Raw genomic sequence first — 18,465 nt, forward strand, 5'->3', positions numbered from 1 at the left:
CAAGGACTGATTAATATAATGAACCAAACTGAAGGAGAAATATTCAATCTCCTGTAGCACTGGGCCTACTTTTCACTAACTACACAACACTGGACCAGATGGACCACAGCTTTGCTCTAGGAATGAAAATCAGGCATTATGCTCATTGGCCTGCTGGAATATAAAGTACTAATTGCAAATCTTCTCTATTTTTAGGTTCAACATGCATTTTATTTGGCACTAAGGGAAGTAGAATTTCTGAGAATATCAATCTGCTTTCCCCCAAATCCTGGCACCAGAATAGACCCAAAGAGATCATCTAAACTATTTTTCTATATTCAGGGGATATGAAAAAAAAATATATATATATAGTGTCCGGGGCAGATAGAATTTACTCTTTTCCTTAGAATCATCTGTCCATATTCTTCCTACCAATCTTAATACCCTACACTTTCTTCAAAATATAGTTCATAACTCCAACTTCCACTAGAGACTTTCCCTGATTATTCCCATTCCATTTTCATTTTTTCTTAACTTTGCATCCTCTACCCCCATCCCTACTTCTGCATGTTATATAGGGCAAGTTGGGTAAGCAACCATTTATTAAGCATCTCTTATGTGTCTGGCACTGTGCAATGTGCTGTAGAGAGAAATAAATGGCAAAATGAAAGTCTTGGTTCTCAAGAAGATCCCACTTTTATGGGAGAGATGACAAAGCAAAGAACTATACACAAACTATAACCAAACTGAAGATTGTCTTTGAGGCCAATCCATTATTTACTATGTACTCAGTCTAGTTTTGAATTACCCTCAACCTACTTTGGGTATATTTTTGTCGTGTTTCCTAAATTAGCTTGTGAGCAACCTCAAAGGAGGGTTCTTCTATTTCTGTGACACCACAAAGACACTTCCTACATATTGAGTAATCAGCGAGACCTTAATCAACACTTGCTACATCATTGAATTGTCCCTAAGTTCTGCTAAAGAAAATCAACAAAGTCATTTCAAAGCTAACTGTCCTCTCAAAAGCTCTATGGTTCTGACCTGCAGACCAATATGGGTTCTTAATGTTCACTATGGGTTCAGATATGTGAGTTCTGCTAGTTTGAAATGTACACTAACCCCAATCCACCTCAATGCTATCCTCCAATTCCTTTGTTCCCTCTGGAATAATTTGTTCTATTATTAAAAGGCAGCAAGGTGGCACAGTGGACATTTCTGAGGGTGAAGTCAGAAAGTCCTGAATTAAAATTCAGCCTCAGATAATTACTATTGTAGTAGTTGTGTAGCCCCTTGGGAAGTTGCTTAACCTTTGTTTGCTTTAGTTTTCTTATCTGTAAAATGGGGGAGTTAATAGTACCTTTTAGCCCAGAGTTGTTGAGAGGATAAAATGAGAAAATAATCTTAAATGCTATTCAAATATTAACTACTATTATTGTTATTATTAATCAATTTCCTATGATAGAGTTAAAATGGTGATAAATTTGACATCAATGGATTTGAGTTCAAAATCTTACTCTACTATTTTCTACTATGTGATCTTAGGCAACTCACTTAGCTTCTCTGAGCTTCAGATAACACCTTAGATCCCTTCTACTCTACATCTGAGTGAAATCCTCTGATCCTTCATATTAGACTTCCTCTTCTCACACTCCCACCAATCACAGAAACTTCGCTCTCTTCAGAAAACAGGCTATCTCTGGCTACGTTCTCTAGTGCTGAATGTCCCTTCTCTACTGTTTTGTGAGCACACTGTTTCAGAAGGAAGAGTTGGCACCATTCTGTGCTCTTCAAGGGCATTTCTAAATGCTTTTTCTCTGCCATCATAAAGCAAATTCTCTGTCTTTGAGGTTCTCAACAGCCATCTATATCACCAGATGCAGTTTATGGTTGATATTTAAATTTTCTTCCTATTGACTGCCAAAATCCTACTGAAGGATTTCAATATTATCTGCTGATATCTGCTACAAAACCCTGAGCTCCTAAGTAATCAACCCCTTTAATTGCCAAAATTAGTTAATTTATACTTCCTCAACCACCCATAGAGGTGACCAATCTTTGGAGTTCAATATCACCCTTAAGTATTCAACCTACACAATTCAGAATTCCGATGTACTTCCTCCATCTGACCATCTCCTCTGATTCTTCCATTTTTTCTTCTTCTGTCTGTCTCTATGTCTGTCTCTCTGACTCTCTCTCCATAGTCTATAACAACAATAGAGTACACTTCATACCCCAAATCCCTCCTCTTTACAACAAAAGGTTATAGACATAGTTCCTTACCCTTTCTTCCCAAAGATTTATATATTTATTCTTCATCTACATGGCACCTCTAGTCACTATTTCTCCCTGTTCTCCTAGTCCCTCATTGCCTGACTTAATCTCCATAACATCACTTAAACTGGTTTGCTCTCTATACATATGACCTAATTCAGACCCTTATTACCTCATCCAAAAGTTTATTATTGGAATTGCTTAGTCATTGGATTTCTTCCTAGTTTCTCCCCACTTCAGCCCATCCCTCTATGTAGCTCCCAAAAGAAACGTCCTAAAGCCCTTATTTGACAATGTTACTCCTCTCTGAAGAAGCTCAATGTTTCATTATTCATTCTATAGCAAAATACGAATTCTTCATCCAAAGTTAAAGCCTTTCAAAATACTCCTCTAGCTTTTCTTCTTCCAAATTTCACATTACTCTCCATCACACACTTTATATTCCAGTCATAAGAGCATACATTTTGGTCCCAAATGTGACTTTCCATGGTCCACAATTGTATTCCACATCTGGAATACTTTTCTGCCTTGCCTCCACTTCTTTGCTTTTCTATTTCTTTTTAAGCTTCTGCTCAAGTGCCACCAATTAGAAAAGACTTTTTCTTGACATGGTTCTCCTTTCCCTGTTTTTAATGCTCTTTATTCCCCAACTCCAAAATTATTTGTCATTTGTCATAAGATTACAGATTTAGGAGTTAGAAGTGACCTTAGAAGTTATCTAGTTCAACTCTTAATTTTGTAGATGAAGAAACCGAGGCCAAGAGGTGAGATAATTTTCCAAAAGTCAATGATATAGTAACAAGGCCAATATTTGAAGCTGCGCCTTCTGATTCCAAACCCAGTGCTCACTCCATTGCACCACTCTTTGCATGTAGAATATTAGGCAATATTAATGGACCTGGGTTCAAATCACATACATGGACCCTGTGAAAGTGAAAGTAACCTTTGTGAAAGTCATTTATCTGTGATTCCATTGGTACAGGAAAATATCAGTGGAGAACCTCCTCCCCCAAAGTAGGTCAGCACTTCTTTTACAGCTTAGAGTTTTAGAAAACTGAAGGCTAAGTGATTTCCCTGAGTCACATAGGCAGAACACATCAGAAATGGGGCTTTAACCCAGGTCTTCCTGGCTTTTAAGGCAACTCTATCGACTATATATGTAGTGCCTTTCAACAACTTATTAAAATAAATTAATTCTAGAGTTTATCTAAGGGTCAATTAACTGAATCTCAGAAGCTAAACCTATCAAGAGAACCTTTCCTCAGCTCCCCAATCTTTCCCTGCCAGGGCACTTGGCACAAAACCTAGGCCTTGTGAAGAACAAAAGAAATCATTAGACAGGAATCCAGGGGAAATTACCTTTTTATTTCTCCAGAGTTCTGCCAAGCTATCTCAAAAAAATGCACTCACCTTTTGGTCTTGACTATATGCCAGTATCCAGTCCTCTTGCTTGGGGTGGAAAAGTAGGCTTTGGATGTAAAAGTTCAGCCGGTACTTTTGATAGGTTGCCCCTTCATCAGAGCTGATCAATAAACTGCTTTCGATCTCTGGGTCTGTGAGTAACATGATCTATAGGGGTAAGGGAAGAAATCAAGAAAAAACAGAAAAATCAAACTTACCTTAGGATAAAAGAAAAACTGAGACAAATAAACTTTGAGGAGAAAAAAGAAAGAGAAAATCTCATTGAGCTAAAGTAAAATCAAGACCCTTTCTGTCCCAGCATCCTTCTTCAAGGAATAAGAAGTGACCAGGATATTTGGTATAGAGGCATCAAAAGACAAATTAGAATGGCATTACCATCCTACTTTGGAGAACTTGGAAAAAATCAAAACTGTAAGGTCTTAGAAACCATCAACTCCTAGTCTTTTATTTTATAGGAGAGGCAATTGGGGCTAACAGAAAGAAAGTGATTAAGCCAAGTCAAAGGGCAAGTTAGTGACAGAGTCAAAATTAGAACCCACATCACGGGGGCAGCTGTGTAGCTCAGTGGAGTGAGAGTCAGGCCTAGAGACAGGAGGTCCTAGGTTCAAACCTGGCCTCAGCCACTTCCCAGCTGTGTGACCCTGGGCAAGTCACTTGACCCCCATTGCCTACCCTTACCAATCTTCCACCTATGAGACAATACACCGAAGTACAAAGGTTTAAAAAAAAAAACCCACATCACTTCTCTCCCAGGACTCTCACTCTTACATATCACATTTACTTTCAGTGCCTTTTCCACAATGAGATTGTTATGCATAACCACTTAAACACTTTCCACATCATTTTATTCCCATATAATTTTGTCTTTTCTCCTCAGAATAATAAGCAGATTTTCTGAAATAGGTTTTATGATGTATATGGCAGGAGGGAAGAGAAGAATATTTCAAGTCTTGTTCAAACTCAAATTTCATCAAAAATTTATTAAGTCATTCATTATATATAGAACATATATGTCAGCCCCAGGAGAAATACAAATTTTAAATAAATCTTGATCCCTGCCTTCATGGAGCTTTCAGCCTAAAATGGGGTAAATAACTTGCATAGGTAACTATAATATATAATAATACAGGGTAAGTGCATTGTAGTCTCCACAGTCTAAATTTACCAAGATGACAATATATTGTCTTTTTTCACTAGTTGTAGAATTCTTCTTCTTGTTGCAGCAGTAGAAAGTTAGTTATCTTAGGCTGGATTAATAAAGGAATAGTGTTCTGAATGAGGAAAGCCAGAGGCACATTGAACTTGTGCATGGTAAGGAAAAAAAATCAAAGATGAAATTTAGTTTTGGTTGTGACAGTTTAAGAAAGTGAATGACATCCTGAGAAATATGTCCAAATGAAAGGGACCAGGATGGTAAAGAGCAACCAGAATAGATCTTAGGAAGGTGTTTAATACAGAGAACAGAACAATTAGAAGAAAACAAAATAAAAAAAGTCTTGGATTTAGAAGAGCCCTTGGTGGCCATCTAGTCTACGCCATATCTCAAAAGAAGGATCTTGGGATCAATCCAGGATTATGCTGGAGACAATTCAAATCAGTACACAAGGCCCAATTATTCAGTTTTCATTATGAGCATTTACACTTTAGAAACTAGCAAACATTACAAATCAGGGTTTGATTTATTTTTTTGTTGTTGATAGTTTAAGCTTAAGAAGATATGATGAAGTAGAGGGAGGGTGGAGAGAAAATATGGAATGCAAAATATCAGAAAACAAATATTAAGAAATTGTATTGATATGAAATCTGGGTGGAGAAAGTGTTAATAATTCAGTAAACTTAAAAGTGTGTTAGGCATATTTCCCCCTTCCCTCAGTAAAGCCAATAGTTAAACATTTAACACCACACTTCTCAATCCACCCAACTTTAATATACTCATTAAGTGATCATCCAGTTCCCTCTTAAAGAAAGACATGATATAGCTCTCTGCAAGTATATAAAAAAACCAAGCAACAGAAAAAAAAAAATTAAATCAGTTTCCTTGACTCCAGAGAGCAGGGCTCTAGCAACAGGAAGAAGTCATAGCAAAACTGACTCATGCTAAAGACAAAAGCTATTTACACCAAGAATTGGAGTCATCCCAGAGTGAAGCAGTACTCCTAGGAAGGAGTACTTTGCCCACTGTTGGAAGTCTTAAAGCAGATGCTTTAAGACTACTTATTGAAGATGCTATAGGGACTGAACTAGATGTCTCAGGTCTCATCTACCTCTTGGATTTTGTATCTCGGTGGTTTTGTCCCTTTCCTGGTTCTAGAAAATATATAAATAAAAAAATTGCCTAAGACTTCATAGACAACCCTTTTTTTGATTCGTGATCATCAATATACCATTATGTAGTAGGGAACTGAATGCTGTCTTGTTCTGTATACTACTTGTACCTATTAGTTCTTTATGCTTGTCTATCCAACTAAATTGACAGTTTTTCATGAACAGAGTATATTTCTGCAACTTATTCAATATCTTACCATTCACATTCAATATCTGCACCTTTCAAAATGCTTGGCAGCTGACATCCTTATACATAAGGAAAAAAATAGTTTTTGTGATGTGATTTTGGTGGGGGTCCCTGGAAGCTCCTAATTTCCATACCTAATCCCAACATAATGACTAAACTTTCAAGATTCAAGGTGTATTCATTAATCATTTTTGCCTTAATGAAAATGGGCTGCACTCCTGCCCTTTGAAGGGTAGAAGAAAGGAGGGAAGGGAACAAACATTTATTAAGCATCTACCATATACCAGGTTCTGTGCTAAGCAGTTTAATTTGATCCTCACAATGCTGGGAGGTAGGTGCTGTTATAATCCCCTTTTTAGTGTTGAAGAAATTGAGGCAGACAGAGGTCAAGTGATTTTCCCATAGACAAACAGGAAGTATCTGAGGCTAGATTTGAACTTAGGGTTTTTTTTTTAACTTCAGCCCCAGAATTCTCTTCACTACAACCTCCTAAGTGCCTATATAGGCACTTCCCTGGGACCAGTTGTTGATATGCAGCAAGATATGTAAAGAGGTGATAGTCCACAAGGAGGCTGGAAGTAAACTGTAGCTAATTCCTAATTTTTCCTAAGGTATGACATGGCTGGGTACAAAGGTTATTAGTTGTTTCACAGTGTGAATAGAGACCAATTGTATCCAAAGGAGAAGATTCCACCACAAAACTCAGCAGCTGGTTTCAGAATCTAAGTAGCCTTTGGATTAAACTCTGACTCCTACATCTAATCCCAGTTCTCCAATGACATTTCTTATTCGCCTGTTTATTCTGCATAGTGCCTGTCTGTCATGGTAAATCTGTTTCGGTCTGTTGGCTTAAGAGCACTGTTGAAGGCTTTGGGCTCAGTGGACTGTGTTTAACATACTCATTAAAACAATAACCAAAAAATGCAACTACTCGTGCACATTTAAATGATGAAAATCCAAATGTGAAGTGGGAATAGTCAGAAGTGATAAAGAGGATGATTGATTGATAGGAAGGCATGCTTAGCTAAAGGCAGAAAAGCCAGGCATGCTCAGCTGCCTACAAAAGAAGAGAATTATAGACTTTTAGAGTTGGTAAAGTCCTTGTAGCCATTTTTTAAGAAACTTTCTCATTTTTTAAGAAACGAGTGCCAGCAAGGTTAACATTCACTAAGAAAGACAATCGTTCTGGAGAACAATCTAGAATATGCCCAAAGGACGTTTTCAACCAGAGATATCACTACTGGCTCTAAATCCCAAAGAGATCAAAGATGGGGGGAAAGATCTATATGTAAAAATTATTTATAGCTACTCTTTTAAAAATAGCAAAGAATTGGAAACTGAAGAGATGCCCATCAATTAGGGAATGGCTGAACAAGTTATGGTATATGGTTATAATGGAATACTCTTACACCTGAACAGGATGAAATTAGAAAAAAACTTGGAATGATTTATATGAACTGATGCAAAGTGAAATGAGGAGAACCAGGAGAACACTATAATCAGTAACAGAAATATTGTACGGTGATCAGCTGTGAAGGAAAAAAATATCATCAGAAATGCAAATTTTCAAGACAACTACAAGGGACTTATGATGAAAAATGTTATCCACAGCCAAGGAAGCAACTGATGGAATCTAATTTGAAAATCAAAGTATTTCATTTTTCACTTTACTTCTTTCTTGAGATTCTTCTTGTATGTTTCATATATATCTTCTTTCCCAGAATAAAGAATATGGAAATATGTATTGCATGACAACACTAGTATAAACTATATCAACCTATTTATCTCCTCAGGAACGCAGAAGGGAAGAAAAGTAGGCAAAGAATCTGAATTATAAAATGTCAGATAATAAGCATTAAAAATTGTTTCTACGCTCAGTGGATTGAAAGTCAGGCCCAGAGATGGGAGATCCTAGGTTCAAAGCCGATCTCAGACACTTCCCAGCTGTGTGACCCTGGGCAAGTCACTTGTCCCCCCCATTGCCCACCCTTACCACTCTTCCATCTAGGAACCAATACACAGAAGTTAAGGGTTTAAAAAATTATTTCTACATGTAAATGAAAAATATTTTTAAAAATTAAAAGAAAAAAAATTCACTAATTTCACCTTATTTCAAGGTGAAATAAGGGATACTCATTACTTTCCTTCCAATATGCCCCACTTCCTTTCCCAGAGTTCCATTTATTTATAATTTTTCACTTGTTTGTTGGGTTTCAAGTTTGGGATTTTGGTTTTACATGATTATTCACTTACAAAAATGAACAATATGGAAATATGTTTTGCATGATAAACTATGTGTAACTCACATCTAATTGCTTGCCAGCTCCGGAAGGGGGAAGTGAAGGAAGGGAGGGAGACCATATGGATTACATACGTTTGGAAAAGATTTATGTGGAAATTTGTTATTACATATAATTATTAAAAGTCCCATTTATGTAAAGGATACAAACATTTCCCCAGGAACCCATAATTTAAAATCTTGAACTTATTCTCGATCATTTAGACACTCCAAATTGCTAAATGCTTACCAGGTCAAGATATTTCATTTTGCGTTATATCTGTCTCTCATCAGGCTATAGAGGACATATGACTAGTTAAACAAAAGGGAAAAAAAATTTTTCTTCTAGTTTTATGCTTCTGGAAACTGTTGAAAAAGTGCTCCTGCCTCTTCAAGTCTCCATAAGTCTGCTTTTACTTAGTAGAATTGCAACACTTGATGAAGTCCCTAGATATATGGCATATTTTCCTACTCATGACTTGTTCACCATCTACTTATGAACTGGCATGCAGTGTGTTTGGTTCAGAGAAAGATGAGCAATGTGCCCAATGTGGGGCTATATGAAGAGAAATCATTGCAGTCACAGGGTTAAAGATTACCAGCTAGGGATCGGGCTGTTCCAGGAAAAGGAAAAAGAAAATGGTGGGGGAAGGGAAGAGATGTCATCAAAAGAGCATCACACCAGGCACGCTTTGAGCTTTCAAAAGCATTTGGAGGCAATCGTATTAAAAACTCGGGATAGTTAGTGTCACAGTGTAAAATGTTGTGCTGTCACTGCAAATGGCACATGAGGCTCATATATAAGACAAGCTCAGCCAGGGCTGTGTTTATGTTTTCCAGGATGAATTTAAAGCACTGTCCATGTCTGCCCACCCCCTCCTTCTCCAGCAGCATGAAAGCAGAAGAAGAATATTGTGCGTGTCAGCTTCCTAGAAGGCAGAATGGAAAACAAGCTAAAGAAGTGGGGACTTTAATTACCTTTCATTCCATAGTCCAATGACAATATTGCTTGCCAATGACAAATTCTTACTAACTTTCACACCTCTCTCTTGTACTCACTAGGCAACCATTGTCCCCCTTGCTGGCTGATTGTCACAAAGACAGACGGCAGGTGATCTGCTAAATATAAACTCACATGACTTCATTAAAATCTATCACACACATTAAGGAAGGCCATTTAGATGTCTCCTAAACTAGCAGGCATATATCCAGGAGATTTCATATTTGCTAGGATATAAAAGCTGTCATATTTTGAATAACGAATATGCCATCAAATGATCATATTGTTTTGTTTCTCAAACCACAATTAACAATAATGTATAACAACCTTTCCCCACTACTGCCAAAAAGTAATTTCCATGATAATATGGAGAGGCTCAATTTTATAGAGCACCTATTGACTGAGACAAGGTGAATTTTTCTTCTCTCTGCTTCTGTATTTCTCTTAAAGCTGCCCTGTTTCTCTCTTTTTTAGTGTCTGCAGATCTCATAGTAAAATATTAATCATCCTACTCCTGGCCAACCAGATTATGCAAATCAAAACCCTATAGAATATCTCCCAAATTATGTTGCTTTATTTTCCAGGAAACCGATGTTATTGATATCCTAACAAATCTATCTTTGTACATATGATGTCAAACATCCAGATAAAATTGGAAAGAGAAGGTCCCTTAACCCAATTTTTCTAAGTGTTGTATTATCTGATACTTCATAGACAAAATATCTTAGTATTCAAACGTAGTTTTTTCTCTTTTTTTTTAAGCTCTTAACTTCTGGGTTTTGGCTCTTAGGTGGAAGAGTGGTAAGGGTGGGCAATGGGGGTCAAGTGATTTGCCCAGGGTCACACAGCTGGGAAGTGTCTGAGATCGGCTTTGAACCTAGGACCTCCCATCTCTAGGCCTGACTCTCAATCCACTGAGCTACCCAGCTGCCCCTCTAGTTTGTTCTTTGGCTTTTTCTAACTACAGAAAGCTCCACAAAGTCCTCATCACCAGTCTCAAATACTGATGGGCCTCTGACATCCTTTGGAAGTGAGTGAAATCTGTCCTCTTCGCTTTCCTTTCTTCTTCCTATTATGACTGCCTGGGTGTGTGGGGATGTGGAGAATCTGTACTGAGCTAATTTGAGTCATTCAGGAGTTCATTTTTAAAGCCATCCCCAATCAATTGGCTTGTGTTCAGTGACATTGAATAGGCCATATTCCAAAAGGAAGGACCTAAATAAAGCATTCTGAGTCTTTCATTCTCCAGAGCAAACACAGCTACTCTTTGGACATCTCAGAGCAACACCCCACAAATTCATAATCTCTGACATTTTGAGATAGACTGAGTGGAAGAGAACCTTTCTATTCTCCATAAAGAAAGAAACTGTTAACAAAATAATAGTGGTACAGTGAGGCTATCTAGTGTTAAAAAAAAAACAACTTTTAAGACCTTATTACTTATTACCTGTATATAAACATTAAGTGTAAATTATTCTTCCCTATTAATCAAACAGTAGTAGAAGGACCTCTGCTAGTAAACACTTTCGGAGTAATTATTTGAGTTTTTCTCTTCCTTAAAAATTAAAAAAAAATGAAATATGTTTCTTTTAAATATTTTACAATTTACACTTTTCAATCATTCAAACTAGTTCTCTTCTAGCATGACAGTTCCTGTCCCCTTCCACAGTTATTAATATTATTTCTATTTGGAGATTTTCTATTCTTAAAAATTACTTTAAGTACTTCCACAAATCCATGCACCTATCCAAGAGGATTTGACTAAAGGGTTAAAAAATCTCTAGAACTCGTGTCTTTTTGTATCCCTGGCTTCTGAATTCAGAACCTGGCTTCCTTATAGAGCTATTTCTTCACCTTTCAAATGGCATATATGGAAAAGGGTGCTAACATGATAGGAGAACTGAACTCCAGTTCCAGATCTTCCTCTTTCTAGAGATAACTTCTAGAGGAGGAGCCAAGTTAGTGGAATACTAGCAGGAGCCTTCTGAATCTCATTCCAACCAATCATAACAAAGTGTCTCAAAAGGACAGACATCAAAACTGGATGAGTAAAGGGGATTTCCCACTGAAAATAGCATGAAATGTAGGCAGTGAATGGGGATTCCCACATGATAAGGGGGCAAAACTGCACTAATCAAAGCGAAAGATGATCACCCCTCCCACATACCACCTACTGTGCCAGAGTTAGAGAGAGGGCCAGGCAATCTCTAAATTTCCCTTGGTTCACTGAAAGCAACATATATTTACCCCTGAGACTGGTGCCAGGCCTTGGCAGTTAGACTCGAAGGCCAAAGAGCTCAGCTTGGGCAGCAGAGCACAGAGTGTGGGCAGCTGAGTGGCTAGGAAGATAGCCTCAGGGGAAAATACTTTAAAGCACACATCTACACAAAGTACATTACAGAGCTACCTGCCCTCACTCAGGCTGCTGACAGGGAATGGAAGATAGTATCAAGGCAAAGCCCTGCAAGACAGAAGCTAAGAAAGCAATGACCATCAACATGCAAGAATCTCAATCCTCTAGTGGCAAAAGGAATAAACAACAGTAAAAAAAGCTCTTGACCTTGGAAAATTTCTATGGAGAAAAAGAGCAATATATAGAAGCAACAGCAGAAAGTGAGAAACAAGCAAAAACAACTTTCAAAAAAATGGAAATTTGTCACAAGCTCTGGAGGAACTCAAAAAGGTGTTCAAGAACCAATGTAGAAAGATAGAAGAAAAATGGGAAGGAAAGTGAGAAAAAGAAATGAAAGTAATACAAAAAGAAAATAGCTTAAAAGATAAAACTGACATATGAAAAAAGAGGCAAAAAATCAAATGAAGTAATAAGCTAATTGGAGACCAGAACTGACCTACGAGGAGCCATGAAAAGCAGAAGAGACCAAACTGAAAAGGAAAATCAAAAGATCATAGCTGAAAATCAGTAATTAAATGAGAATTGGGCAAGTGGAAAGTAATGATCTCATGATACAGCAAGAATTAATAAAGCAAAATGAAAAGAATGAAAAAATAGAAGGAAATATGAAATATCTCATTGAAAAGACAACAACCTTGGAAAACAGATGCAGGAGAGACAATCTGAGAATTATTAGATTACATGAAAGGCTGAAACAACAACAACAAAAAAAGATTTGACATCATATTACAAGAAATTATCCAAGAAAACTGCCCCAATATTCTTGAACAAGAGGGCAAAATAGACATTAAAAGAATCCATAGATCACCCCCTACATTAAATCCCTAAAAGACAACTCTCAGGAATGTTATAGCCAAAATCAAGAGCTTCCAGGCCAAAGAGAACACACTTGAAGTGGCCAGAAAGAGACAATTCAGATATCAATGAGTCTCAGTCAGGATTACACAGGATTTATTAGCTTCCATACTAAAAGACCACAAGGCTTAGAATATGATATTCAAGAAGGCAAGAGAATTGGGCCTATAACCAGAAATTACCTTCCCCCCAAAACTGACTCTCCTTTCAGGGGAAGATGTGGGCATTTAGTAAAATAGAAAAGTTTCAAGCATTCCTGATGAAAAGACCAGAAGTAAATGAAAAATTTGATGTCCAAATAAAAAATACAAGAGAACCATAAAAAGGTAAACAAGAATGTGAGGGGAAAAAACGTAAGGGCTTCAATAAGGTCAAATTGATTATATTCCTACATGAAAATAATAATCTGTAACTCTTAAAAATTGTTTTCATTGTCATAGTAGATAGAAATATCCATAGGCAGAAGTTCTTTAAGATGATATGTTAAAAAAATTGGGTTGGGAACAAAAAAGAGGATGGTATTAAGATAAACTCAAAGGAAGAGATAAAATAGGATAAATTATACTACATAAAGTATATGTATGGTGGGGGTAGGGGAAGAATACTATTATAAGAAGGGGAGGAAGATGGTGGTGATAGGTAATACTTAAACCCTACTATCAGTGGAATCAGTTATGAGAGGGAATAGAGAACAGATCTATTTGGGTATAGAATTCTATCTTACCCTACAGAGAAGTTGAAAGAGAATAAGGAAGGTGTGTGTGTGTGGGGGGTGAGGGGCAGGGAGAATTAAAAGGGAAGGAAAGGTTGGGGTGTGTGATTAATAGACCTTAAAGAGAAATAGGAGGGGAATAAGATGGGAGGGGTGGGAAGGAAAGTAAAATAAGAGTGGGGGAAAAGGGGGACAAATTAAAAGCCAAACACTGGTGTGGAAGGAAATAATGAAAGAAGAAAAGGGAGGATTAAAAGAGATAATCAAAATGATGGGGAATACACAAGTAGTAATCATAACTCTGAATGAGAATGGGATGAACTGGCCCATAAAATGGAAGCAGATAGCAGAGTGGATTAAAAACTAAAGCCCTACCATATAAGAAACACACAGGGTAAAGGTAAGAGGGTAGAACAGAATTCATTGGGTATCAACTGGGAAAAAAAAGCAGAAGTTACAATCATAATAACTGAGATAAATTCTCTGGCTTTCTATTTCTTCATATGTAATATAGGGATAATAATGGCTAACCTGTATTTTCATTAGACCAGTATGAGGATCAAAGGAAAAAATGAAGGAAAAGGGCTTTGTAAACTCTAAATTTCTATGTCAACATAAACTTACAAAAAACATTTTCTACTCTCAGTCTGAATGTGGTTCTATTCTGAGACAGAGAGAATGTAGTCAAGGTGGAGATGCAGCTTCAAGCATGGAAGGTCATTGTTCTTTGTTTGTATCAATCCACAAGTCATTAGAACCAGTTTACTTATGCCTTGTACAGTGTGCAAATGCTGCTGCCACTGAATTGTTTTTCATGGAAAGTCAATAATGGCAATAGAGACTCCATACCCATACTCCAAGCAGTCATTCATCACTGGCTGTGGGAAAAGGAAGAAACTGTGTTTGCCTTTCCTGAAGGTCACAAATAACACAAAATACAATTTATAGATCTCAAATATGTCACCTTCTTTTCTCCTACTTTCTTTCCTTTTTATTTTTTTAATGTGTTGTTTCAGCTCAGGCGACAGCAGGATGTCTTTCAAAATCAAGTACAACTTGCCTCCATCTGACTTGTTCTAAACAAAACAACATGTAGCTATATCACCCAATTCTATGAATGGGATGGATGACTATGTTGATTCTGCTTTGTCCATTAGTCCTACAAGATCACTTCTAACTCTTCTTAGGTCAATCTGTATCCTGTTTCAGGAAACTCCTGGAATTCCATCTCTCTAAGAAGTCTCTCTTCCCTGTTTAATTTCATTCTGCTTAAGTTTTCAGCCCTTAACATTTATCCCCAAATGAATTACCCCTCAGAAAGTTCCATCTCCTTTTCTTTGTACACAGAGATTCTCTCTGGCCTGATGCATCATTACAGCCCTTGTGCATGCAGCTGCATGGCCTTCCCATCTATGTCTAGGTTAAAACTGTCATCTTTGGGTGTTAATCAACAAGCAGGCTAGACTATAGCTGTCTGATTTGTTCTGTGCAGGCTTACCCCCTTTCCAGGTGCAGACAGGCACATAATAAGGACTTTGGATGATGATGAGAGTGAAATGAAAAAACAACAACCCAGCAAGAGTAGCAATCTGGGTCCTCATCTACCAGTTCATTTAGATAACCAGAAAACATTTTCCAACTATAAACAGTCTAAGTGGCTATTTGCAAACCTTTGGCCTTAAAATTAAAAATGAATTAAACAAAATATAATCAGAGTGAGCAAGTAATTTTCTGACCAATGTGGGTGGGAAGTTGACTAATCCTAAAATGCATTGAACATTAATGTTTTCCATCCCAGATAAGGGGGTGGAGAGGAGCTCTAAGGGCCTATCATTTGACAGCTGTTTCTAGGAGAGCAGTACAGAAAAGTCAGAGACTGCCCCACAAAGACCCCTAAAAATGAAATCAGTGAATATAGACAATTAGTGAGATGTAGTAGGATGGTACAATCCCAGAGAAGAATGAACTCAAGGCAACCATGTGGTATAGTGAAAAGAATATAGCCTTGGCAGTCAGAGGACCTAGTTTTGAATCTGCCTCCTGATGCATTTTGCCTTGGGCAAGTTACCTATGCAAAAGCCCCTTGAAGCCAAGCATACCTTATTGAGTCCATATTGCTTAGTATAAAATAGCATCACTTAGAACTCAAAATTCAGGAGAGCCAGAGCAATCTGGTTGTAATATATTAAAAGTTGCTAAAAGTAACATAATCTTTGTTGCAAGAATTCCTTGAACTGTTATAAAAAAAAGATAAACAAACAAGAAAAATTGTCTAGGGATTTTAAGCAGACCCATTTACTGAGTGCTAATTTAAGAATAGAGCACTGAGAGAACCAATAAAAGACAGAGTGAAGCAGGGTTTAGTCAAAGAAAATATAGAGGGGCATCAGAATAGACCATCTCACTGGGACAAGAGGTAATATCAATGGAATCAGTAGTTTGAGAAGCAGCCTGATTCAAACACATATGGAGGAGCTTGGGGATCAATCCTGTATAAGTACCCTTGTAGGAACCCTTAGTGGAAGGAATAATCCTTGCACTCATGACATCAAGGGGAGCTGGCAATTGAAGAATGGAATGCAGATAAACCATTGCACATGACACCCAAGTAAATACAGAGGCAATATTCCCTCTGTCCAAGTCCCTTAAAAAAACTAAAAGACAAAGAAAAAACTGACCCTGGAAAGGTATTTCAGCAAAAGTAAAAAATACAAGAGATATTTAAGGTATTTAAGATACTTGAGGTAACCAAGGGAAAAAATGAGATTAAATTGATGGCATTATTATGTAAGATGATAACTAAGATAACTATGATATTTCAAATACCTAAGATATGGCACAGAAGATACTTAAGAACTTTGTCACTATTAGGAGCATACGCTGATAGAAAGCAGGGAATAAACTGAATAAAAGGGACAATATAAAAAAACACAAAAGAGAAAGGGAGAGAAATTGGAGGTAAATTATCTCACGTAAGAAGGTACATAAGAATCAATATAATGGAGGGGAACATGAGGGAGAGGGGATGCAGGCAATGCATAAAAGCAGAATAATATCCATACATGGTTAGCCATTGAGACACATAGTACCATATACAGCAGCAATGGGGAACCTTTTTGAGACCAAGTGCCCAACCTGGCAGCCTCACAATCATATGAGCCCTCTGCCTTAGTTCACAAAGGGGAGAGAGGAAGCATTCCCTCCCATTGAGCTGCTGGGCTTAGGGGTGGGTCATAGTAGAATAGTCCGCAGGCTCTTTGAAGAGGCAGAAAGGAGCAGCCCCCTCCAGCATGTTCCAGCTTGCATGGCAGAGATTTACCAACCCATATATAGAGAAATAAGTAAAGAGAGGAAATTAAAAAAAAAGGAAGGATAAACTTAGGAGACCATAAGTCAGTAACAAAAATATGTGAATAGGTAAAAGCTTAAATGGGAAGAAGAAAAAGATAAATTGGGAAAAGACAGAGGGAAATAGAAATTTAGTAATCATAACTGAATATGAAAAGGACAAACTCACCCATAAAATAGAAAAGGACAGTGAGTAGATTAAAAACCAGAATCCTACTTTGTGCTATATACAAGAAACTCATTTAAAGCAAAGAGAAACACAGAGTGAAGATAAAGCCTGGAACAGGATCTATTATATTTTAGCCAAAGTTAAAATAGCAGAGATAGCAGATATGATCTTGGACTGATTGGAATCACATACTATTATACCATAAGAAATGATAAAAAAAAAAAGATGACCACAAAAAAAACTGGAAAAATTTATATGACGTGATATAAAGTGAAGTGAACAGAACTAGGAGAATGTTATACACAGTAACAGCAATAAAGTATAATGATCAACTATGGATGACATAACTACTATCAACAATGAAAGATCCAATGAAAAAGGCTATTGTAGCAGGAATTGATGAATTCTGAACATAGATTAAAGCTTGCCATTCACTTTTTTCTTCCATAAATTTGTCTCTAGTTTGATCAATATGTATTCTTTCATAACATGAAAATATATATATATATATGTATATATATATAATGGAAGCATATATTGTATAAAAACCATGAACAATTTATATTCTTGGGGAAAGGAGAGATATGTATCATGAAATGTCAGAAAAGAATTATTAAAATTTTACCAACATATAATTTGAAAAACAATTAACTTTAAAAAAAAGAAAAGAACTTTGAAGGATACCCAGATATACGCTATAGACAGGCTGGCAAAGACATGGCATGCATGCAGAGCCAGCACTTAGGGAGCTGTTCTGATCTCTCTCTTCCTAGTTCCTGAGGACATTTTTTGCATGCCCCACTCCTCTGTCCAACAGCTCAAAGAAAGCACTTTCTCCCTAAACTCCCTCTGGTAATCCAGGGGGTCTTAGAGACAGCTTGAATTTGCCCTCTGGGCACTTGAATTCATTAAAGGTTAACCAACCCTATACTATAGACACTAGGGGTTCAGTCACTATTGAAATATCAGAGTCAATAATTCCTAGTCCCTACAATCACTACATTTCAAGAAGTTTCCTGACTGTGTAGGTCAACATATTGGCAATAGCATGTTAATTGTTAAAGCCAGGAAACTACTTAGTCCCATGACCACATTTTATTCTCCAACCCCTATCAGATATCTTGTCAATGTGTGTACTTTTTGTGACAAGTTACAACTGGATAAGTGGACATTTAGTGTAATCCATCCTAATTCAGAAAGAATAACTCAAAAATATATGTCCTGAAGATTAACGACAAAGACTGTCCATTTGAAGGGGAATGGTGGGTGGGTGAATGGGGTTATTTTCTGAGATGCCATTATTTTCCCACACTCCATGTTATAAGAAACCCTCTGACATTAAAGAATATGCATGTTCCAGATTTTCCATTGTAGTAATAGTCATGATTTTTAAAAGTTAGAAGGAAGGAAGGAAGGTGTGGGGAGAGAGGGAGAGGGAGAAAGAAAGGAAGAGAGGAAGAGAGGAAGAGAGGAAGAGAGGAAGAGAGGAAGAAAGAAAGAAAG

General features: G+C 37.2%; 1 protein-coding gene across 4 annotated transcripts in view; it reads right to left on the minus strand.

Moving 5' to 3' along the window:
• The window catches only part of SORCS1 (sortilin related VPS10 domain containing receptor 1), a 746,046-nt gene that overhangs the window by 249,228 nt on the left and 478,353 nt on the right, over positions 1–18,465 (minus strand). For all 4 annotated transcript variants that reach the window (XM_044665551.1, XM_044665550.1, XM_044665553.1 and 1 more), the window contains exon 4: positions 3,664–3,822. In XM_044665551.1, the coding sequence (XP_044521486.1) occupies positions 3,664–3,822 (159 nt within the window). The remainder of the gene's footprint in view (positions 1–3,663; positions 3,823–18,465) is intronic.

Source organism: Gracilinanus agilis, chromosome 2 (assembly GCF_016433145.1).
Source record: "Gracilinanus agilis isolate LMUSP501 chromosome 2, AgileGrace, whole genome shotgun sequence".
NCBI classification, from domain to species: domain Eukaryota; kingdom Metazoa; phylum Chordata; class Mammalia; order Didelphimorphia; family Didelphidae; genus Gracilinanus; species Gracilinanus agilis.